The 24,466-nt window shown below is 50.0% G+C and overlaps 1 protein-coding gene and 1 non-coding gene across 2 annotated transcripts in view; one reads left to right on the top strand and one right to left on the bottom strand.

Annotated features, from left to right (window-relative positions):
• The first annotated feature begins 444 nt into the window (after nt 1-444).
• The window catches only part of C5H7orf50 (chromosome 5 C7orf50 homolog), a 102,124-nt gene continuing 78,102 nt past the window's right edge, over nt 445-24,466 (top strand). The window contains exons 1-2 of the mRNA XM_029477289.1: nt 445-526; nt 5,479-5,608. Of these exons, the coding sequence (XP_029333149.1) occupies nt 5,480-5,608 (129 nt within the window). The 5' untranslated portion in view covers nt 445-526; nt 5,479. The remainder of the gene's footprint in view (nt 527-5,478; nt 5,609-24,466) is intronic.
• LOC115031273 lies at nt 17,235-17,337 on the bottom strand. The gene has a single exon (XR_003836872.1). It is a non-coding gene; the product is annotated as a U6 spliceosomal RNA (small nuclear RNA).

Genomic DNA, 24,466 nt, shown 5'->3' with positions numbered 1-24,466 from the left:
CACTGGCCTTTATGTATCTCGAGAAGTCCCCGAGATTCTGATCCTCCTCCCTCTATCTCTTTGATGCTGGGATTATAGGCTACAAACAGGGTCCGGCTTTGAACTCCCTACACAGCGGAGGATAGCCTTGAACTCCTAATCCTTCTGCCTCAGCTTCCCTAGGGCTGGGACGAAAGGCGTGCACCTCCAAGCTCGGCAACCCTCGGATATTCTAACTTTACCTGCTGGAATTCTCTGAGAGGTGTTCCATCTGTCCAGCCCAGCACCAGCGGCCAGAATTCGGCCGCACGTGCCCACGCCACCAGGTGTTGCCCTAGCAACTGACTGGGCTCTCAGCTCAGAGAGATGACGCCAATATCCTGCGCCAGGGCTGCGCCCTCCCATGCGGCGGCCATTGGCTGGCTGGAAGACGGACGCCTGCCCGGTCCAATGGATAGAGCTGATCTTCTGAGGGCGGGACGGCGCGGAACCTGCTGAGCTGGTGGTGGAGGCGCGTGGCAGAGGTGTGCGAGAGTGGGAGCTGCAGGTGCGTGCTGGGTAGGGTGGGGTGACGGGGGGTTGTCGCATCCGCCCGGAAGACGCGGTCCTGGGCCCGGCTGTGCGTCTCTGCCCACCTCTCCACGTGGATCTCCAGAGATCTATTCAACCACACACCTACCCATTCACCCCTGTGGATACTGGCGACCACTTAACCATTCGCCCACTCCTCCGTCTACTTAAACGTCCATCCGCTCCTCTACCCAATTATCCATCCGTCCACCCACCTATTCATCCAGGCACCCACCCATCCATTCATCTACATCCTTCATCCACCCACCCACTTATTCATGCACCCAACAGTCCTTCCATGTATCCATTCTTACAAGTTGGGTGTGGTGGAACACAGCTGTGGTCTCAGTATCCTGGAGGCTGGGACTGAAAAAAAAATGCCGCAACGCGCGGTCTAGCCATGTCTTCTAAATGAGACTCCGTTCAAAAAAACAAAAAACAAAAAACGACAAAAAGATTTATTCTTTGGGTTCCTTTTATGTATCGGTATCACTCAAGGCTCTGGGAAGAAACGGAGGACAGAGTAAGAATCCCAGATCTAGTGAGCCCAGGTTTTTGACTGTAGAAGATCTCTTACTAATGGTCTTAGGTACCATGGAGATAATTTAAGGGAGTCTTTTTCCTTCTTTGAGCTTGCTGAGGCATAGTCTTTCTGGTTTCTGCTGCTGCACTGTGTACCCCAGGCTTACTGTCCTGTCTCTGCCTTCCATCTCACTATAGGAGAGACGAGATGACAGATTCACACACTGCATCCAGCTTTTTATGTAAGTCCCAGGAATCGAACTCATATTATCAAGCTTGTTCAGCAAGTGCTTTTACCCACTGAGAACTCCTAGCCCTCTGTCTTCTTATTTCCTTGCTGCATGAAGCAGCAGTCAGTGCCTCTGGATTTCATTTCCTAAAGGACTAGTGACGTTGGGCATCTTTTCATGTTCTTCACTGTTTGTTCAAGACCTTTGCCCATTCTAGAGTTAGCAGTGTGTGTGTGTGCCAGAGGTCAACTTTAGGTGGTTCCCAGCAGCCATCTACCTTGTATGTGACAGTGGACTGGAACTCACCAGTTAGGCTAGGCTGGGACTGAACTCAGGTTGTCAGACTCAGTGGCAAGCGCCTTTACCTGCTGAACCATATTGCTGTCTATTTGGTTTTTTGTTTTGTTTTTTTGAGAGAAGGTTTCTCTGTATAGCAAGCCCTGGCTGCCCTAGACTCCCTTTGTAGACCAGGCTGGCTTCGAACTCACAGAGGTCCTCCCACCTCTGCCTCTCGAGCTCTGGGATTAAAGGTGTGCACCACCCCACCTGGTGCCCAAATTCTTTTATTGTGTAACTGCTAGAGTTATTCTGTGGTGGTGGCCATGCATGCCTTTAATCCCTGGAGGCAAAGGCAAGTGGATCTCTGTGAGTTTGAGACCAGTGTGCTCTACAGAGGGAGTTCCACAACAGCCAGGTTATGGAGAAACCCTGTCTTGAAAAGCAGACAAACAAAAAGAGTTCTTCTCAGGCTCTGCCGCATGCAGATTTCCTGCCTGTAATGTGTGAGACAAGCACTGCTTGAGTTGTCTTTACTTTCGTGCTGGCACTGTTCCCTGGGAGAAGCTTTTAAATTTTGTTGTATTATTTTCATTTATTTTTTAAAATTGCTAATTTTGTGTGTGTGTGTGTGTGTGTGTGTGTGTGTGAAACTGAGTGTATGTGTGTGTACCATGTGTGTGTAAGATCCCATGGAGCTCAGAAGAGGCATCAGCTCTCCGAGAACTGGAGTTCTCAGTGCGTAAAAGCACTTGCCGTACAAGCTTAAGGACCTGAGTTTGATCCCTGGGACTTACATAAAAAGCTGGATGCAGTGTGTGAATCTGTCATCTTGCCTCTCCTATGGTGAGATTCGAAGTGGTGCTAGGAGAGTTCCAGGTAGCTGTGAGCCACCGGGTGGATGCTGGGAACTGAACCTAGGTCCTTTGCAAGAGTAGTAAGTACTCTTAACCTATGAGCCATCTCAATAGCTCCTTTATATTTCTATTTTTAATTGTGTGTGTGTCCAGACGTGTTGGGTCTGGAGCACGAGTTACAGTTGATTTTGAGCTGCCTGAGATGGGTGCTGCCAACTTGGGTCTTCTGCAAAAGCTGGTAACCAATGAGCCTCTCTCCAGCCCAAGGACAGACATTTTTAGTTATGAGGTAGTCCAGCTTATTTTTCTTTTGACTATCTAGTTATTGGTATTTATTTAATGTATGTGAGTACACTGTAGCTGTACAGATGGTTGTTGGGAATTGAATTTTTAGGACCCCTGCTCACTCTGGTCAACCCTGCTCGCTCAGGCCCAAAGATTTATTTATTAGTATACATAAGTACACTGTAGCTGACCTCAGACACACCAGAAGCGGGCGTCAGATCTCATTACAGGTGGTTGTGAGCCACCATGTGGTTGCTGGGATTTGAACTCAGGACCTTCAGAGGAGCAGTCAGTGCTCTTATCCCCTAAGCCATCTCGCCATCCCTAGCTCCTGGTATTTTACCTGAAAGAACACAGTGTTCTCCAGGGCCATGAGGGCTCATCCCTGGAGAGTAGCAATCGTAGGCTGACCTGTTTAATCCAACTCTCAGCTCTCAGGAGGCTGAAGCAGGCGGATCCCCGTGAGTTCAAAGTCAGCCTGGTCTATATTGTGTATAAACAGAAGTGTATTAGGCTTGGACTCTTTTACACGTGGGGCTTGGTCCGCCCTGCGTGAGTTCTGAGTGCATACTCACGTCCCCCATGACTCTTCAGCAGTCCTCCAGCTGCTGGTGGATAGATCGCTCTTTGAATTGTCATGGTGCCCTTGTTGAAAGTCACTTGACCACAAACAAACGCAGATGCTCACTAGAACAAACGCTCATTGCCTCAGTTGGGAGTTGCTGTCTCTTAGAGCCTGGTAACCTAGAACCATCTTCTTCGCAAATAGACTTCCTGATTAACTTTTTAATGCTGACTTCCAGGGTGAGCGCAGGCCTCGCTTCTCTCCTAAGTGGTGTGTCAATATTTGCTGAACTTGCCTTATTTCTCTGACGAGGTAATTGGCTGGCGTCACCACCCCTATTTCCAGTGTCCCTGTGTCAACACTTTCTCCTTCTTTTAAGATTTCTTATTACATTGTTAATTGAAATTTGTAGCCTCTGGCTTCAAATATTCTTCTTCTTCTTTTTTTTAATGGAGGAAGCTTAATTAAAAAAATAGAGAGAGCTTGGAGTTTTCTGATTTAGAATAGTATAGTATTATTTCTGTGTGCTGTCGTCAGTGACTGACTGTCCCAGTGGAACAGGGCTGCCCTGATGACGTTACCTCACACACGAGGGCTATATGACTGCAGATTTATTCTCTGGGGTGTTCTCAGCTTCTAGATCTCTTCCATCCTTCATGCTGACCCTCCTCCTTTTTTCTTCTTTTCCTTTCTTTCCTTTTCTTTTTTTGTACTAGGGATTAAATCTGCCACCTTTCTTTCTAACCACTAAGTTGATCTCCAGCCTTATAATCAATCTTGGTTTTGTTTTGTGGTTTTAAGTTCTCTCTTTTGAGTTCCAGGCTGGTTCTGAGCGTCTTATGCTCCTCCGTACTTCTGCCTCCTGAGTGCTGGGATTGCAGATGTGTGCCACCATGTGAGGCAGGCTCACAGTTTAGGATAATGGCCTGGAGCTAGTGACAGTCCGCCTGCCTCAGCCTCCCAGTGGCACGTGCCACCATCCCTGTCTTGCATGTTGGTTGGTTTTTCACTCATGGGCTTCTGTTTTTCCTACTGTGTGAGGAGCTAGACCATAGGATTGGATTTATCTCGTGCCTCAAATCTAGCTAGCTTCATTTAGTCCTTAGGAGTATCTTGGGGCTCTGTGCCAGCTCAAAGAACACCTTGGGCCCCCGAGGGTCTTTCAGCTTCTTCTGATTGGGGCATAACACTGGTCATAGCTTGCATAGGGGTGTGACTTAGCCTAGATTTGGAAAAGATGGAACTGCCCCCTACTATGTACGAATTAAGGAATAGGCAGATTTCTACTTTGGAACCTGATGACAGTCAGTAAAAATGGTGTCACACTTAACCATTTTCTTTTGAGACAGGGCCTCTCTACAATACTTGCTGTCCTGGAAGTCTCTATGTAGACCAGGCTAACCCAGAACTTCCAGAGAGCCGCCTGCTTCTGCCTCCCAAATGCTGGGATTAGAAGAGTGTGTCACTGTGTCTGGCTGTTGCTCTCAATCTTTCCATCCAGTGTTGCTTTTGAGATAGAAGTGCAGCCTCGGGTGTTGTGGCCCAGGCCTGCCATCCCTAGTGGAGGCTGTAGGCTCACAAGTTCAAGTCCAACTTGGGCTGCAGAGTTAGCTCAAGAGGCCAGCCTGACTCATTTAGTAAAACCCTGTTTTAAAATCAAAGAAGAAGAAAAATGAGATATCCATGTTTAAGGGGGAATTCCTGGAAGGCAGTGGCCATTGCTGGATCCACAGTAGCATATGCTCAATCTTCTTTTTATGTTATATGTTTGGTGTGTGTGTGGGTGTGTTCATGCATGTGCACATACGTGTGCATGGACATGTGAGTACATGTACTTGCAGGTGAGAGGACCATCAGGTATCTATCGCTCTCCATCTTATTTTTTGAGACACAGTCTCTCAGTAACTCTGGAGCTCACCAGTTCTGCTAGGCTGTCAGGCCGGTGGGTGAGCTTGAGAGATGCCTCTGTGTCCACACTCGTGTCCCTCTGGCTTGGCAGGTGGCCATTGCCACACCTGACCACTTTTTCCTCCGTTGGTCCTCCTGGTTGTACAGGAAGCATTTGAGTCCTGGTTAGCTTATTTTCTTTAAAGCTCCGTTTGTGTTACACTGAGAAAGCATCCTCTCCACTCTAACAACACAGCACTTTGCCTCTTCCGTCCCACCGTTGATCAGCCTGTGCCATCTCTTCCAGGATGGCAAAACATAAGAGAAAAGGTCTCGAAGGGACAGGAAAGGAGAGTAAAAAGCAGAAGATGACACCGGCAGAGGAGACGCCGAGGACATCGGAGGCTGGGCCAGACAAGGAGGCGGCCAGTCCCCTGGTGAGTGACTTTGTGAGGAACGTCACACATGGCGTGCTTGGTGCTTCCTGAAATGGTCATGAGACAGGAACGTGGCTGCTGTGTGGGTGCCCATGTTTCCTGTGGACTGTAATGGACCAGCCTGGCTGGGAGGAGAGTCTGGGATCGGGAGCCTCCTGGCTATATTCTCTGGAAGTTTTTTTCTTTGATGTGTACCTGGGGTGTGGCCCAGAAACCTATGTCTAAAAACCTCAAGTCTAGCGGCCAGGCCATGGCTCAGTGGTAGAGCATTGCCTAGCACGTGGGAGGCCCTGCCTTTGAACCCCAGCACCAGTAAACAAACAAAATCCTTCATGCTTTATAAAAAAAAAAATCTAATCATGTTTATTTACTCATGCCTGTATCCTTGCACCTCATGGTACTGGTCTGGAGATCAATAGATGTCTAAATAGAGCAAGTCTCGCCTTCCACACTGTGGGTTCCAGGGATCAAACTCAGGTTTCCAGGCGTGGTAGCAATCGCCTTTACCCATGAGCCATCGTACTGACCCAAATGACAGATTTTAATACTCACTGAGAGAGGGTATGAACCATGTTAACTACTGTTTGGGTTTGTTTTTCACCCTATTTAGCATGTATCTGCCATGTGTATGCATAATGCAGATACATTTAAATGTAATATAATTTTTTTTTATATTTATTTATGTATGTATGTGTGCACCTTCATGTTGTGTGTATTAAAGTCAGGGGACAGCTCATGGAATTCGGTTCTCTTTCCACTACTGTGGGATTGAACTCAGGTCCACAGGCTTGGCTGCAAACTCCTTTACACGTGGAACCCTATCAGTGGCCACAGATTCATTTACATTTTAACATTAAAATTTTTTTGTTACTTTCAAAGTTCTAGGTATTAAACTCTTCCATTGGCAGTCACCTTTACTATCAGCTGGCTTACAGCCCTCCAGACACCATCAGATACTAATATTCAGGTTTATTAGTTAATAAATAAACCCTGCTCAGATGCACACATGATGCTGTGGCTGGGCCTTGTGAGACTTCTTGTTCTCTCGTTATGTAGCTCAGACAGGCCTCAAGTTTGCAAACCCACAGCCTCCTGAGTGCTGGGATTATAGTTGTGTGATACCCACCGTGCTGGGGGGTGGAACCCAGGGCCTTGCCCATGCTAAGCAACAGCTCAACCACACAGCCCCATCTCAGCCTCCAGCCCTCTTCTGGTTGTCCATGCACTTGCAGGGAACATGATGTTCGAGAGGGACTGCCCGTGCATTGTGCTCCCTGTCCCCTGTCCCCTCTCCCCCTGTCCCCTGTCCCCTGTCCCCTCCCCCTCCCCCCTTTCCCCTCCCCTCCCCCCTCTCCCCTTCTCCCCTCTCCCCTTTCGCCTCTCCCCTCTGTATGTGTGTACTCGTGCGCACGCAGAAAGCTACGTCTTGGTCTGATTAGGAGCCTGGAGTTTGCAGGGGAAACACAGGCTGTGTTTGCTTTTCTGGCTACAGGTGTTGGGAGGCAGGAGCTCTGGGCTGTTCCATGAGGCCTGGGCGCACTGGCCTTCCAACAAGCCAGTGGCAGCACTGGCCTTCCAACAAGCCAGTGGCATTCTGGTGGCCTGGGCGGCAGGGCATTGACCAACAGAGGTTCGACAGCCACAATCCTGCTGAATGGAAGTAGGAGAAGAGACTAGGGCGTGGTCCCTGGCTGACAGGCAGCCTTTCTTTGTGGCCACTGTGACTTAGGACTGTAGCTTGGGGACTCAGGTCCCTAGGTCCCCTTCTTGTGTTGCTGGAAGCCAGTCTTGCATACAGAATGAGGCCTTTCTCTGCTTAAGAATGCTGATCTCTGTGGACAAAAACATTTCTTCCTTTGGCTCTCATGGGAAATTGTCAGAAGGATGTGTCAGGCATCTTTTTTAAGAGGAAACATAGGGAGAGCCGAGCCTAAGCACTGAGTAGTCTGGGTAGCTAGGCTTGTAGCCGGCAATCCCAGCATCGGGAACTCATGGAAAGTGCTGTGCTGGTCCAGTCCTGTCACCCTGTGGCTCAAATGAACTTTTGGACTCTGTAGCAGGGAAGAGGCCTTTGTCCCTACTTGGGCCACTCCATTGTCCTCCCAGAAGTATCAGTGTGTGGAGCTCCCAGGGCCTGCACAGCCATTTCCCACAGCTCAGCGCTCTGTGCCTGCGCCAGAACTGCCGAAGTGTCCCCAAGTGCTGGGAACTTCATTGGCCCTTGGGGAGCGGTTTCCATGGAACCCAAGTTCCACGTGGGTCTCTGAGCCCTGTGGAGCTGCTGCCTGCTTAGACCACAGCCCTCTGGGTCCTGGTGCCGAGACCTGGAGTGTGTGGGTGCCTTGCCCGAGCCCCTGCTTGCATGGTGCCCCAACTCTGAGGCCCTGAGGAGTGGGTAGTTTGGAATATCCCCGCACAGGGAGAGAGTTCAAACACCCCACCAGACTAGTTCCTGTTTTCTGGCTGCTGGTCTGAGAAGGCCCTGGCCCTGCTGCCTCCCTCTTCCTGGATTCCCACAGGCAGCAGATCTGTGGGCCTCAGTGGGAGCTGGAGTTCACAGTAATTCCCTACTCCTAGTGATGCCCTGGACCACAGGCATCTTGTCCTTGTCTGCTGAAGGAAGCCCTACCTGGAGCCTAGGCCCCAGTCTCTGCCGTAGTCCTTCCAGACTTCTTACAGCAGAAGATGCGGACGAAGCTATAGGAAGTGCTTGTACTCGGGAAGAGCTGATTGGACCCTGGGCTGGGCTACACTGCCTTGCCTGGCACCTGTTTGAGCTGGGAGGGGGAGGTTGAAGCAAGGAGGGGGCTGCATTTCTGATGATACCTCCTTGTCTCTCTGGAGTCACACCATGAATGCTGGTGAAGGCTGGTGGCAATAGGTCAGATGGGAGACCAGACTGTCCCACACCAGGACTGATCAGGCTGGATGTGTAGACAGTTCTTGTTGTTTGTTTGTTCATTTGTTTTCTCGTCTGAGAATTGGCTTCGGTTAGAGCTAGGATGAGAGTAAAGTCCTTGCTTTGCAGTCATGAGTGTGACCGACTTGGAGTGCTCTTAGCTGAGCTTGTTTCTTCTGTCAATTAAAAACTTAACAGTCACGAAAAACCTTAGACACAGCAGGGCAACCACAAGTAACGAACTTTATTACATGTGATGAAGGTGGAGCTTACCCGCCACAAATATTATATGTACAGCTAGCCCAGTCAGTGTCATCTAGGTCCCCAGGGACACCTTTGCCATCCATGGTAGGACCTCCCTGATGGGGCTCAGGCTGCTGTCTTGGTCTCTGGGCTGTGGCCCCTTAGGAAGTCACATAGAAGGACTTGGGAACTTAATATCCTGGAATCTGCCTCAAACCTTCCCAGCCATGCTAAGACAGTGACTGTGTGGCCTGGGTTTTGTCGATACACCTTTGGGCTGAGCGGTGCTAATCTTCCTAACCACATCACATCACTTGTCTTAGGAACCACATCACTTGTCTTAAGTGAGTGGCTAGACGGTGGCTAGAAGACAAGTCCTGTCGCTAACCTGTGGACTGATGGTTGGAGTCTGATCCATTGCTCTCCACCCCAGGCTGTGTGGGTCCCTCTGGCCTTGCTGTGGGAAGGCTTGTCTCCACTCTGCTCCTTGGTTGCACTGTCCTCTGTCATTGTTTTGTCCTCAGTGGCTGCAGGCGCCTGCTCTGCATGGTCCCCACACATCTGTTTACTTGTGTACAGGGTTTGGCCCTTCGGCCCTTTTCTAGATTGGGGTCTTGGGAATATGCTGTGGGCATCACTGTGAGTCTCGCTCACTTCCTCTCTCCAGGAGATTCCAGGACCAGGGTTGTTGTATCATGTTGTAGTGCATGTGTCCGGGAACCTGTGACGGAGTATCTGCCGTGTACCCAGCAGGAGGACTGGGGATAGGAGGGGGCTCTTTGAGTGGCAGCCCTGCTATAAGTGTTTTAACTTATAGCCCCTCATGTGGGCATGCTCTTATCTTACTTCCTGTTTATCTTGTTGTTTTGGTCTCTTGTGTTATCGTCCCTGTTGCTGGAATTGCAGGCATGAGCCACCTGGGTTGGCTGTGTATGAGGTTGTTGGTGCCCAGTTAAGCAGCACAGCTCTATTTGAAGGACCCTGTCTGGCTTGGGTTAAAGAAGTGCGTGCTTAGAATGCACAAAGCTCTGGGTTCCATCCCCATCACAGCACAAAGCAAATGTGGTGCAGCTCTCCCAGCCGCTCTCAGGAGGTGGAGGCAGGACGGTCAGGGGCTCAAGGCTATCCTTGGCTACCTACCAAGTTGGAAGCCACCCTGGGCTACCTGAGAATCTGTGTCCACGGATGAGCCCCTTAAGAAGTTATTCAGTCCCTAAATGATCATCCCTAAACACATGTACATATGAGCGACACTAAGTGGACCCAGAGGAATGTACTTATATATACATACGTGTGTATCTGTGTGAGTATGTGTGATAGTAATAAAGAAAGGTCATGAGGTTGGGATGGGGGTGTGAGGGGAGGTGCTGGAGCCAGGAGTGTGTGGGTGAGAGCGGGGTAAGTATAGTACTCATGTGTGAAATTCTGGGAACATAACGACAAATACCAAACATAAAAGCAAATACAAATAAGTTATAAGCACGCGCACGCACGCGCGCACACACACACACACACACACTACAAAAGGAAAAAGAAACCATCAAAACTCTACTCGAGAAATCCAAAACAACAGCAACAACAAAGAAGTGTGTGCATTTCTCGTTGAGATTTACTTAGCATTTTATGAACATCCCTGTTCACATTCACTGTCCATTCATAAATTATCTTTGGCTAAATGTCTGCTCAGCTTTTACCTTTTATCTTATTTTTAAAAAAATAATGGAATCCTCTACTGTGGCTGCATCTGTCCAGTGCCTGTGGCTCGTGTTTCTGAGGTCCCGACTGTGGAGCCCTCTATAGCTGGGTATCTTTCTTGCCAGTGCCTGTGCCCTCCAGCCTGCACCCAGCTGTGCAGAGTGCTAGTGCAGGCAGCGCATCCTGCCTCAAAGCATCCCTGGATCCTTAACTGTGGACAGCCCAGTGAGGCTCCGTAGCAGGAACAGTCTTGTTACCTATCTCCCAGCTCGACAGAACTGACGGCTGGCTTGTGGTGGGAAGGAATGAGGGCCGTGTGTTGTGTCACGCTGGGGTGAGGTTGCCATGGGCACTGCTCTGCAGAGGCTCACTGGAAGATGTGGGGTCTGAGCAGGGCCACAAGCAGTGTCACAGTGGCTTCTGTGTCTGCACGGATGGAACTGAATACCAAGAGGGTGGTTTGTTTAGGGTCCGTGTCTCCTGAGGTCAGACACACCTCCCTAGCCCACAGGAGACAGGCTGCCATGCAGGGCCTGTGGATCATCAGCCCCCTGGCCTCCCTCTTCTGTCTCTAGGGAGGCTACTGCCGACTGATTTCTCGTGGCAGCTCCTGGGTTAAGTGAATACAAACCAAGATAAAGGAATCCTGCCTGGAAACCCCAGAGGAGCTTAGCACAGTGTTTGAATTCTGGCAGAGGCCAAAGACAGGCGTGTGTGGCATGTCATGGATTGATGATGTCTGGAGCCTGCAAGGGAAGAGCTGGCCTCAGGAAACTAGTGTCTGTGTAGCCTGTCTGCCGTTGTCTTCACACCGTGGAACTGGCCCAACCCAGGATACTTGGGTCATTGCCCACAGGCAGAAGTGACAGTTGAAAACTGTCACTCCTGTGTTGGGACATGCCATGCCGTCCTGGGGTGGGGTGGAGGGGCAGGGAAGATGGTGCCACCAGAGGTTTGCCTGCCTTTCTCTAAAAGAGATTTTTTTTTTCATATTCTGGTAGATTCTTAGGAAGTTGCAAAACTACACAGAAGGTGGCCCCAAGTACCCTTTACCCAGTTTCCTGCAGTGACAGATGGTGCCCTGTGTTGGGGACCACAGTGATGAAGCCTGAGGATCTGGGCAGCCTGCAGAGCCTGCTCAGGCACAGGGGCACGTGTTGTATCTGTGTGAGTGTGTTCCTGTGCAGTCTTAGCGCACACGCTGACCCCCCATAACCCCTAGGCAAGATACAGCTGAGCCCTCAGCCCTCACCCACAAACAGAGCCAAGGGCTTCTGTGATCCTTGCTTTTGTGACTAAAACTGACATAAGTGTTTGTGATTGTGGGTTTTGTTTCTGTGGGTTAGTGCCAGGGTATATTTGCTGGATGGCACAGGTCTTAAGAGAACTGTGTGATTTCCCCCTGATCCATGAACAAATCAGATGTATTTGTGCCTGCAGCATCTTCCTTTTCTATTTCTTTTTTTTTTTTTAAGACTTTCTTTTTTTTTTATGTATTTGGGTACACTGTAGCTGAACAGATAGTTGTGAGCCTTCATGTGGTTGTTGGGAATTGAATTTTTAGGACCTCTGCTTGCTCCAGTCGGCCCCGCTCACTCCAGATGCACCAGAAGAGGGCATCCGATCTCATTACAGATGGTTGTGAGCCACCATGTGGTTGCTGGGATTTGAACTCAGGACCTTCGGGAGAGCAATCAGTGCTCTTACCCACTGAGCCATCTTGCCAGCCTCTCCCTTTTCTATTTCTGCTATTTGAATCATGGAGGTTTTGTTTGTTTTTTTGTTTTTTGAAGATGGGGACTTGCTGGCCTAGAACTCAGAATTCTTCCTACCCTGCATTCTGAGTGTTGGGATCAAAGGCACGCACCTCCAGACCAGGTTTATATAGTGTTGGCAACAAAATCCAGGACCTTGAGTGTGCTAGGCAGCCGTTTTACTAACCAGGCCACATCCCCATCCCTGTGTTAATGTTTGATGTGCCTTGTCTCATGAGCCTGTGTATCATCTTTATCTCTCTCTCCTGGAGCTTTCCGGCATGGCCACCCCCCTACCCCACTGTCCCATGCAGAGCAAGCAGGCAGGCACTTCACCGGCCTCCACCCAAGCTCAGGCACCAGCCTGGGGTCAGGTCTGTGGGAGTAACTGGTGGCCGGCCAGCCGGCTGTCCTCACTGCCATGGAAACCTGACAGTTCTCCGCTCCAAATAAAACAGGACTGACTCCCCATCCCTGAGTCTTGCTCAGCGAGGGGATGTTTCTGTGCTGGGCTTCCTCATGCCTGATAGAGAACAACTCAGCCACCTTAATTGGAGAATGGTTGTTGTTTTTCCTGAGTTGCACACGATTGATGTAAAACAACAACAACAACAAAACACATTAGCAAGTACAGAAATAATGCTCAGGAGTAACCAAGCGCACTTCTATCTCCCTAGGGTGCACCATAGTGCGCGTGTGGGACAGTGTGAACCACACACCAGCCTGGGAACTGTATGTCTACATAGATCTATATTCCTGCGTTCCATTTACGGGGGAATCTAGTTCCATTTCCCTCCTCCCCTCAACTCTTCTCTCTATTTCTTTTTTTTTTCTTTTTTCTTTCTTTCTTTTTTTTTTTTTTTTTTTTTTTTTTTTTTTGAGACAGGATCTCACTGTGTAGCTCTGGCTGGGTTAGATAGAACTCGGTGTGTAGATCAGGCTGGCCTTGAACTCAGAGAGATCCAGCCTGGCTGTGCCTCTTGAGTGCTGGGATCAGAGGCGTGTGCATGACCACAGCCAGCTTTATTTTCTCTTTTAGCTGTCTGTGTGTGCATGCTCGTGTGTGTGTGTACATAGGTGTGTGAGTGTGTGAAGTATGGAGGTAGATACTGGGTGTCTGTCTCAATCAGACTTCATCTTTTTTTTTTTTTTTTTTTTTGGTTTTTCGAGACAGGGTTTCTGTGTAGCCCTGGCTGTCCTAGAACTCACTCTGTAGACCAGGCTGGCCTCGAACTCAGAAATTCACCTGCCTCTGCCTCCCAAGTGCTGACTTCATCTTATTTTTGAGACAGGGTCTCTCACTGAACCCAGGGCTTGCTGACTGGCTAAGCTAGCTGGCCAGCAAATCCTAGGCTCCCTCTTCACCTCTCCAGTGCTGGGGCTGTAGGCCCATGCACAGACACACTTTTTTTTTTTTTTTTACTTGATTGCTTGGGGTCCAAACTCAGCTGCCTGTTCTTATCCCACAGGTGCTTTACCAGCCAAGGCATCTCCCCAGGACCACTTCCTCACCATTTTTGAAACAAGTTTTTATTTTTTAGCCCAGGGTGGTCTGGAATTAGTGACCTTCCTGTCTCTGTCTCCTGAGTGAAGGGACGGCAAGTGTCCCCTGCCTGTCTGGTCTTCGGAGAGTGCATTATAGGATGCAGGTGTCCCCTGGCTACACCCCAGCCCACTGTTCTCTTGTGGGGCATTCAACAATCTACTACTTAAAAAATAAATGTGGATCACAGAGCTTCAGCTTCTTTCTGCCCCAGAGATATATAAGGCTTAAAGTAGAATTGGGATCCCAAGGCTAGTAGCAGGTTTTGGTACAGGGCCCAGATTTGTCCCATCTCTACTAAGTGGGAAGGGCCAGTTGAGAAGTTTTGTGTGGGCCAGGGGGATCCACAGAACCTCACAGCAGAAAAACACATTCCACGGTAGGAAGGGAACCATCTTGTAAGCCAGCTGACGAGAGAAGACGAGGTAAATTCTATGATGAAGAATCAAATAGAAATCCTGGGAGTTGAGTACAATTATGGCATCAGAAACGAGCAGAGTGAGATCCAAGACAAGGCACGGTGGAGAGAGCGTGAGGATGTGGAGTACAGATGGGCGGAAGTGACTTGACCTGTGAGCAAGCAGGTAGGGGGAAAGGTGGAGGAAGGGGAGACCTATCCAGCAGGGCAGGGCCCAAGAGATACAATGATTTCAAGGCAACAGTGCTAAGGTCTGAGGAATTTGTGAAAGACTGTCAAATATCCAGACTGAATGGAGTAAGCTCACACCTGCACACACTGAATGGATTAGCAGAATGTCAGAAGAATGACACTGGATTGGAGAGATGGCTTAGCCAGTACATTGTTCGCTGCATAAACCATGAGGGACTGACCTCCAGGGCCCATGTACACAGCTGGGCACATGGGGGAGATGAGAGGGACCAGAAGGTAGAGGCCCCTTGTCCTGCCAGCCTGGCCACCCAATTTGATCTTAGACCAAACTGGTTCAGCAGAATTGCGCTGTGACCATCGTACACTCTATATGGCACGGCACCCCTCCCCCCCCCACTAAATACAATAAGAAAGTTTGAACTAGAAGTTCCAGGCAGGGGAATTTGGCCAGCAAGGAATGTGAAGGAGAGAGAGAGAAGCATACTTGCTGCCTGTGGCTCATCCACAGTGTTCTGTGGACCCCTGCCCCCAGGAGAAAAGTGTGTGTGTTGGGTGTAGCTTCTGACTGAAGGAGGTGCTGTTGGGAGAAGGCTGCACTCCGTCCGCCTCAGGGCAGGCGAGTAGAAGCTCTTGTTCTGTGGGAACTCAGCAAACTGAGGGAGAGTGTTCCAGGGAAGGTCAGGGTTCTAATTAGGCAGCCTGCACAGTGGGGACCGAGGACCCACCAGGTGGTGAGGATGGTTCCTAGAAGTTTTGGGTCTCTAGGAACCAGACGAATGAATGAAGTGGTGTTTTCCATGTCCTGAAGCCAAACAAAAAGAGATAAAAAACAAAGTACTTGTGTCTTTTCCCCTCTGGAATCCCACAGATGATTCTGTGGAAAGAGAATGATGTCTGGTGCCTTGCCTTGGTATAGAGCGGAGCTTGCCCCCTTCACTGGGCAGTGCCGGAGAGCAAGCGTTGAAAAGGCCTGTCCTGCCCTGGGTGAGTCCACAGGGGGCCTGCTGCAGTTAGCTCTGGAGAGGAATCAGTCTCGCCCTGTTCCAAAGCTGATGAGGAAGAAATAGATCTATGCATTTGAGGGAGAGATGACTCTGTGTGTGTGTGTGTGTGTGTGTGTGTGTGTGTGTGTGTGTGTGTGTGTGTGTTTTCACTATCATGTCTACCTGTCTAGCCATCTGGTCTGCAAGCTTCGGCGGTTCTCTGGTCTCTGCTTCCCATCTCCCTGGAGGTGTGCTGGCATTCCCAACGTGTGTCCTGGGGATCCAGACTCAAGTCCTTCTACCTGCACAGCAAGCACTTTACCTGCCGAGCCTGTTTTTCATCTTGTTTTTGTGACAATCTCACGTAGTCTAGGCTGACCTTGAACTCCCAACCCTTCTCCCATCAATTCCCAGAACCCCTGCTGAATGTCTGTGTTTGTTGGGTTGGTCGGGGGAGCTCTGTCCTGTGGGCTGTCCAGGTTCTGCAGTGCTAGGCAGGGGACCTGGGGCCTGGTGATGCTTAGACACTCTACCAACTGCCCCCAGTGCCAGTGCAACGACATTCTTAATTTTTTTCAAAACAAAGCTTTCCACCCCTTTTTTGTTTGTTTGTTTGTTGTTTTTTTTGTTTTGTTTTGTTTTTTTGTTTTTTTTTCGAGACAGGGTTTCTCTGTGTAGCCCTGGCTGTCCTGGCACTCACTTTGTAGACCAGGCTGGCCTCAAACTCAGAAATCCGCCTGCCTCTGCCTCCCAAGTGCTGGGATTAAAGGCGTGCGCCACCACGCCCGGCTTCCACCCCTTTTAAAAACAAAACAAGCCCATTGTAAAAATACCAAAAACATGGAAAAGTTTGGCAAGAGAAATGTTTGTATGTTTTATCATTTTTGTCATTTTCTCCTTAGGCGTGGCTGACCTCGGTCTCCACACTGAGGGTTGTCAGTGACATTGTCTGTGACTAGAGCACAGCTGATTATAAGTTTAGAACTGGGACACACACACACACACACACACACACACACAGAGCTGTACACTGTCATGTGGGTGCTGGTACTTGAACCTGTGCCCTCTCGGCTGGAGAGAACCATCTTTCTCCAGCCCTGGAACTCTGTTGTTTTTTAGACTGAGTGTGGGAATTAGTTTCTTCTCTCAGATTGTTCACAGAATACCTGACAAGAGCGGTTTAAGGGAGGAAGGGTTTGTTTGATCTGAGATCTGAGAGGACAGCGGCGGGACTGTGCCATGGCTGGTCACATTAGATACACATCAAGCAGAGATGAGTGCTGGTGCCGAGTTAGAATTTTTCTACCCCACAATTTTTTATTAGGTATTTACTTCATTTACAGTTCAAATGCTATCCCGAAAGTCCCCTATACCCTCCTTCTCACCGCTCTCCTACCCACCCACTCTCACTTCTTGGCCCTGGTGTTTCCCCTGTACTGGGGCATAATATAAAGTTTGCAAGACCAAGGGGCCTCTCTTCCCAGTGATGACCGAGTGGCCATCTTCTGCTATATATGCAGCTAGAGTCACGAGCTCCGGGGTACTGGTTAGTTCATATTGTTGTTCCACCTATAGGGTTGCAGACCCCTTCAGCTCCTTGGGTACTTTCTCTAGCTCCTTCATTGGGGGCCCTTTGTTCCATCCAATAGCTGACTGTGAGCATCCACTTCTGTGTTTGCCAGGCACTGGCAAAGCCTCACAAGAGACAGCTATATCAGGGTCCTTTCAGCAAAACTGCATTTGGTGGCTGATTATGGGATGGACCCCCAGGTGGGGCAGTCTCTGGATGGTCCATCCTTTTGTCTCAGCTCCAAACTTTGTCTCTGTAACTCCTTCCATGGGTGTGTTGTTCCCAATTCTAGGAAGGGGCGAAGTGTCTACACTTTGGTCTTCGTTCTTAAAAATATGGAATGCTTCACAAATTTGCGTGTCATCCTTGCACAGGGGCCATGCTAATCTTCTCGGTATCATTCCAATTTTTGTATATGTGCTGCCAAAGCAAGCCCTGGATTTTCCTTTTTATTCAGTCCAGGATCCCAGCTCATGGGATGTGCTGCCCACGTTCAGGTCTGCCTTTCTCAAGTTCTCCTCTCTAGATGCTTTCCTTGAAGTTGTGGCCAGAGGCTCAGCTTCTAGATGATTCTGTACACCATTAGGTTGACAGTCAAGATTAACTGCCAAAACAGGTGATTGAGGTGACATCTAGACACCTGGGCCAGCAGCCCATCCTGAAGTGTCTTGTTTGCAGACGCCCAGGTGCCTCACATCCCGGTTCTGAGGCAGCCTGGGTGGCCTGGGCCAGTGGCTTCAGCTTTTGTGCAAGGAATCTGATCCACAGCTTGATGGCGGCCTGGCCCAGGTTTCCAATCCAGCCTGTATTTCAGAGGCCTGCTGTACCTCTGGCTCTGGGTGGGTGTGCCATGGAGTTACTGTCTTAACGGTCTGTTGGACACTTGCTAGGTTTTGTTTCTGCTTTCCTGTGGCGCCACACCCTATCCCTACTGTTCAGTTTGCAAGGTGCCCAGACTCCATCTGTGATGGGTCCCTACTTTCCCAGTTCTTGTGCTCCGTGCTGGGATGGGCTTCTTGTGTCACAGCTGTCCTGCACCTTTCTGCCACAGATTGCACATACTATAGAAGAGAAACTGTCCTGGGGCAGTCCTACCGGGTGGGTTCACCTTCTTGATGACTCCGAGGCTTCTCAGGTCAGGGCAGAAGCCGGGGAGCTGAGCCCAAGTCTGTGGGGGAAGCCTTGCCACTCACAGGCACTGGGCACCACCCTTCTTCACACAGGGTGCTCCAGGAAGCTCTCCTGTTTGGAGACTCAAATACCAGAATGAGGGGCGCAGGCTTGCATGTTTGTACAGTCATTTCAGAATTATTCTTGTAACGGCATGGAAAGATTTCCCAGGGTGGAGCGTCCACAGCTGGGAAAACAGTTGTGGCTTTGAAGACATTTTCCCAGGAACTGAGCGCGCATCTCCCGCTGTTCAGAGCACGGACTGACTGCGTCTGGCTTTGCTTGCTTAGCTCCAGGAATGGCTAACAGCAAGCTCCACGGGTGCCCTGCTGGGAGCTCTTGGCAGCTTGATGAGGGCTGCTTTTCATGCCCAGTTGCCACCTGAGTGTGACTGGGCATCAGGATGGCAGAGATGTCTGACCGGGTAGTGGGGAAGGAATGGGCATCAGGACCCCTGTAGCCGCTTGAAGCTACTGGCCTCTTCATGGTGGATGTGCTTTCTTTAGCTGTCACCTGGTGACGGTGTTGTGTAGTAACTTGTTTCCTTGCTGTGATAAAATACCCCACAAAGGCAGTGGGAGGGAAGAAGGGCTCATTTCGGGTCATGGTGGGGAGGGCATGGTGGCAGGAACGTCAGAAGCCACATTGCATCCATAGTCAGGAAGCAGAGTGCCGAATGCTTTTTCTACTGTGTTTTTGGTTTTTCGAGACAGGGTTTCTCTGTGTAGCCCTGGCTGTCCTGGAACTCCCTCTGTAGACCAGGCTGGCTTCGAACTCACTGAGATCTGTCTTCCTCTGCCTCCCAAGTGCTGGGATTTAAGGTGTGTTATCTCTTTTTACTTTTTGTTCTATCCAGGATCGCAGCCCATGGGATGGTGCCATCTATAATTAGTGTAAATCCCCCACCTAACCCATCTAGAAGCTCCCTCAGAGATATGGTCAGAGATTCATCTCCTAGGTGATGCTGGGTCCCAACAAGCCAACAACGGTAGCTTTCACCCTTGTCAAGGACTGTAACAGTCAAGACTTGACCTAAGCGTTTTGTCCTCATTCCATGGACCCTGGGCAAGAGCCCATGCTCAGGATAGCTGGGCACCCTTGTGGCAGGCCCTGTGGCCTTGTAATAGGTTTAGGCCATCCTGTTGCCTGCTGGACTTTAAGGAGGAACAGAAGAGGTTGGTATCTTGAGACAGGTGATACTGAGATTCCCAAGGCTGGCAGCCTCACTGCGTCTGTTCTCATGGTAACGCCAGCCTTGCTTCACAGACTGTGCCACTACCTGCTCCTTCTACCTTACAGCTCTGCCATCCCCCTCCCAGGGGTGCTGTTCTGGCCCATGGGAGCCCACCCATCTTCTGTATTGAGGATGAGTCTCTGTGTTCCCATGTCCCATATCAGAAGTGAAGGCAGCAGGGGCCCAGCTTAGGTGTCAGGCAGATCCTGTGAGCTGTGCATAGAATGCAGAATGCACAGCCTGTGCTGTTGGGAAGTGGGCAGAGTCCTGCGGCTCTACAGATAGGAATGGTGGGTCCTTCAGTGCGGGCAGTGCCCATCAGATGTCCCAGGCCAGGGCCTGGGTGGCAGACACAGAGGCTGTTGTTCTAGAAACCAGAGATAGCCTTTTATATGGAGGTTCCGCGTTAGCTTCAACTGTTCTGCTCAGGCTCTGCGGTGGCTTCTCCTCCTTGTGCTCCTGGCAGCGCTCCTGGAAGGTTGGGTGGTGGTGGCAGCAGCTAGCACCATGGGTGACACTGGTTACAGCTCTGATACAGGCTACAGTGTCAGGACCTTTAGCCCTACAGTGACAGAGGATACAAAGCCCTTGGGTCTTAGGTATTGCGACTGTCAGCACTTAAGGCTTGGCAGCTCTCTTGCTCTTCCAGCCCCAGGGCCTGAGGTGTCTCCTGCTCAACTCTGCCCAGGCTTCACTGTCTTCACCTCTGCTCCACACTCTCTGCCTGACCACTCTCTGAGCACTTCAGCCTCTTGACATGACTACCATTGCCTTTCTGTGTGTCACCAGCCTAGCCCATGCTTCTGAAGATGAAGAAAAGCCTGCTTTTTATAGCCAGAGGACAGTCAGCACCAACTTGTATGCAGATAGAAGCCTGTTTGCACACCAACCCCAGACTTTCACTGAGCTGCCTGGCAGGCACTCCCCTTATGCCTGGGTAGGAAAGGCTGCCAGGACATTGAGAGTTCAACAAAAGCTGGCCCCGGCTGCTGCAACCGTGCTGCTGCTGGTGGCTCTTCAGCGGAAGATGGCTGTAATGTGGGCATTCCAGCTGGCTCTGTGACTGGCATTTCCTCCCTCAAGGCAATCAGGGTACTAGGGAAGTGACAACAGTTGTCAAGTATCTACCCTAGTTTTAAAGAAAAAAATTAAGGTTGGGGGATGGCTCGTTTCGGACGGTACTGGCTGTGTAAACATAAGGACCTAGGTTTGGTCCCTAGCACCCACATAAAAAGCCGGGTGTAGTACATACCTGAAACCCTAGGGCTGGGGGGGTCGAGACAGGAGGATTCTGGACTCACTGGCTGGCTAGTTTTGCTGAGTTGGTGAACTCCAGGTCCAGGGAGGGACCCTGTCTAAAAACAATAATGTGGAGAGTGATTGAGGGTACAAAGCTGAGCCAAGCTATCCTAACTCAGGAGAGGCAGGTCCTCTGCCCTGCCCCCACTCTGCTGCTGAACCATAGGTATGCGTTTGCTACTATTAAATTAAATTAGGTCCTATGTGAAAGAGTCTGACCTGCTCACATCTCAGGAAGTTCAGCCTGCACCCATCCAGTGTGACTGAGAGCCATCTCTGTTCAGATGCTCTAAGACCAGGCTCTTTTTTTTTTTAAATTTATTTAATATTGTTCATGTGTATACATGTGTGTGCACTCCTGTATATGTATACATGCCACAGCACACGTGACCTGAGGACAACTTTGCTGAGTCAGTTGTCTCGTTTGACTTCACATAGGACCTAGAGATTGAACTCAGGGTGTTGGGCTTGTGTGGCAAGCACCTTACCTGCAGCCCATCTGGGAGGCTCCAAAATGTATTTTGTTGGGGAGTGGCATTTTGTTCTGCCACCATGGCACTGATGCTGCTGAGAGCTGTGGTCCAAAGGCTGGATTATACGTGTGTGTGTGTGTGTGTGTGTGTGTGTGTGTATCTGTGTCTTGTGTATATGTTTGTGCATGTGTTCATGTGTTGTGTATATGTGCACATCTGTGCATGTGTGTGTGGGCTATATGTGTTTGTGTTGTGAATATGCTAGCCAATGTGTGCAAGTGAGGGTGTGAGGGATGAGGGTGTGTGTGTGTGAGTGTGTATGAGTGTCTGAGAGTGTGTGAGAGAGTGTGTGTGTGAGTGTATGTGAGTGTCTGAGAGTGTGAGAGTGTGTGTGTGTGTGTGTGAGTGTCTGAGAGTATGTGAGAGAGTGTGTGTGTATGTGTGAGGGTGTGAGTGTATGTGAGTGTCTGAGAGTGTGAGAGTGAGTGTGTGTGTGTGTGTGTATGTGTGAGTGTCTGAGAGTATGTGAGAGAGTGTGTGTGTGAGTGTGTGTGAGTGTCTGAGAGTGTGTGAGAGAGAGAGAGTGTGTGTGTGTGTGTGTCTTTACTAGCAGCAGCTTTCCTTTTATTACACCTGACAGAAATCCACCAGGAGGCAAAGCTCCTTCTGGTCTGGAGTGGCCCTTCCTGCCCTTCCTGTACCGGAAGTTAGGCTTGGATTTTGCCATCCCAAGTCATCAGTGCACAAATGATCATCGTGTGTTCACGGGTGAACTACCTGCTGCACTGTTCTGGAACATGGGTGTCTGCACATGCGTGCCTCTGTGGTGAGGCTTAAGTCAGCATTGGCTGTCACTCCTTGGTACTGTCTACCTTTTTTTTTTTTGTCTTTATGTATGTGAGTACACTGTGGCTGTCTTCAGACACACCAGAAGAGGGCATCAGATCCCGTTACAGAGGGTTGAGAGCCACCAGCTCTAGCTAGTTTTTTGAAGACCATGTCTCTCAGTGGCTCTCCCTGTTTCTGCCTCCCCAGTGCCATGGTTACAAGTGTGCACTATCATGTCCAGTCTCTCTCTTTTTACAATTTGGGTGCTTGGGATTGAACTCAGGACCTGTGCTGCACAGCAAGCACTCGGCCCAACTGAGCCACCTCCCCTGCCCTCTGTATCCTTTTCTATGGAAAGATGTCTCATCTGCCTCTTGAAGAGGAGGCCCAAGCCAGCTAGGCTATATCTGTGGGCGCCACGTGGGGTGTGTGCACCCCTCCTGGCCCAAGGCCAGCTGTATCCTGCTGCGTTCAGCTGTGCCAGGCTTCTGTCCACTGACGTCTTGTATTGGTCTCATGAGGCAGCTCTGTGTCCCAGCTGCCCCCTGGGTCCTTATGTGGCTACTTCAGGCTGGGTTCCCTCCAGTGCACGCCGCCAGCATGTCTGAAAGGGAACATGGATTTGTAGTGAGGGACAAAGGCTGGCGATGTTTCATGCATATAAATCGAGTTTTCCTTTCCGTTCGTATTTTGTCAGGAATCTAATATGTGATATTTTCTGTCCTTCCTCAAGACAAACTGCCATGGACACAGAACTAACAGCTATGGCCACAGAACTGTCACTTGTTCAGATGTGAGATTGCTATGTGGAACTTTTTTTTTGTTTTATTTAATAGACCCAGGGCTGAGGATGTGACTCAGCCGGTAGCAAGCACCCTTACCTAGCATGCATGAAGCCCTGAGTACCTTCCCCAGCACTGCATAAACTAGGCTTGCCTGTGGTTGCCTGTCATCCCAGCACTGAGGATGTAGAGGCAGGAGCAGCATGGTCATCGAACTCAGAAATCCGACTGCCTCTGCCTCCTGAGTACTGGGATTAAAGGCGTGCGCCACCAAGCCCAGCATGCCTAGCTTTTTATATGAGTGTCGGGCATCCAAACTCAGGTTCCAATGCTTGCATGGTAAGCACTTTAACTGAGCCATCTCACCAGGCTCCTTCATCATAATTATTATTTATTTGTAAGCTAAGGTCTTCTCACTGAACCTGCAGTTCACTGATTCACCAAGCCAAAGAAAGCTTCCTGTCTCTACCTTTCCAGCCCTAGACTCACAGGTACATGCCAACACACTGGCTATTGACTGGGTGTTGGCTATCTCTGGTCTGGCTCCATGCTTCTCTGACAATGGCTTTACTGTCTGGGCCATCTCCCCTGCCCAGAGTGGAGGGGGAGCAGAAAGCCCAGATGTTTGTTGATATTGGGGAATAAACTGTTGGGAGCTTGGCAGGAGGCTTCAGTTTTGTGCTACTGCTATGACAGTATTCCCTTAGGGGTGGCAGCAGAATGAACTAGGGGAGCTGAAGAAAAACCTATGGACCCACACACACTCTTTTGTTTGTTTGTTTGTTTGTTTGTTCGAGACAGGGTTTCTTTGTCTAACCCTGGCTGTCCTGGAACTCACTCTGTAGACCAGGCTGGCCTCAAACACAGAAATCTGCCTGCCCCTGCCTCCTAAGCGCTGGGATTAAAGGTGTGTGTCACCACGCCTGGCTCCCCCCCCCCCCCCCCCCCCNGGCAAAATTTTTCTCCTTTCTAAAATTAACTTTCCCTAAGGAGGAATAGTGCAGATGCACATGATTCAGCCCAGCCAACTCCCGAGAATCCTGTATATTGAATAATTTACCTTTCTTCATTTTTGTGCATAACGGAGTAAGATCTGGGCGCATCTCGTCCCGTCAGGTACCCCCCCCCCCCCCGCCCCCCACTCTTGAAGGCTCTGCAGATTGAGAGACCCTGAGGCTGCCTTGGGAGCTAGTTAGGTACCTCAGAGCCGAGCATGGCCTCTCCTTTCCCTCCTCTCCACAAGCTTCCTCGAAGCTCTCACCTCAGGGCGCTGCTTCTTCCCTGAAACTACTGTCAGGTAAGAGAGCCGTTCGTGGTTGTCCCTCCTGTGAAGTTTCCAGGCCTGTCTGATCTCACTGGAATCATGTGTCTTTCTAGCCGTTGTTTAGACATCGAAGGCAGATGTATGGAAGGCGGGCTGTGCTTTGAAATCCCTTTCATTTTACTGAAGAAGTAAGAGTCTGGCATGGAGGCAGAGACAGTGATGTGCAGTGAGGGCCTCAGCATCCGTGTGAACAACAGCCAGTTAGTGCTAGAGCAGATGCTAGCTGTCCTAGCACAGCTAGACCAATGCCCCCTGCCCCTCACTTCAAAATACAGAGGAAGAAATACCCGTTTGTGATCCCAGCCCAGCCAAGGACAGAGCTGTCATTAGACTGGGGCCACCCCTTGCATTGTCTCCAGCAGTGTGTGTAAGCAGCACAATGAGGCTTCGCTTGTATGTGAACTTCCCATGGGTGGAAGTCGATTAAGCTTTTTTTTTTTTAAAAAAAAAA

This window comes from Mus caroli, chromosome 5, assembly GCF_900094665.2.
Source record: "Mus caroli chromosome 5, CAROLI_EIJ_v1.1, whole genome shotgun sequence".
Classification (NCBI taxonomy): Eukaryota; Metazoa; Chordata; class Mammalia; order Rodentia; family Muridae; genus Mus; species Mus caroli.
Note: the sequence above shows the minus strand (reverse complement) of the source record. Positions and strands in the feature narration are given on the sequence as shown.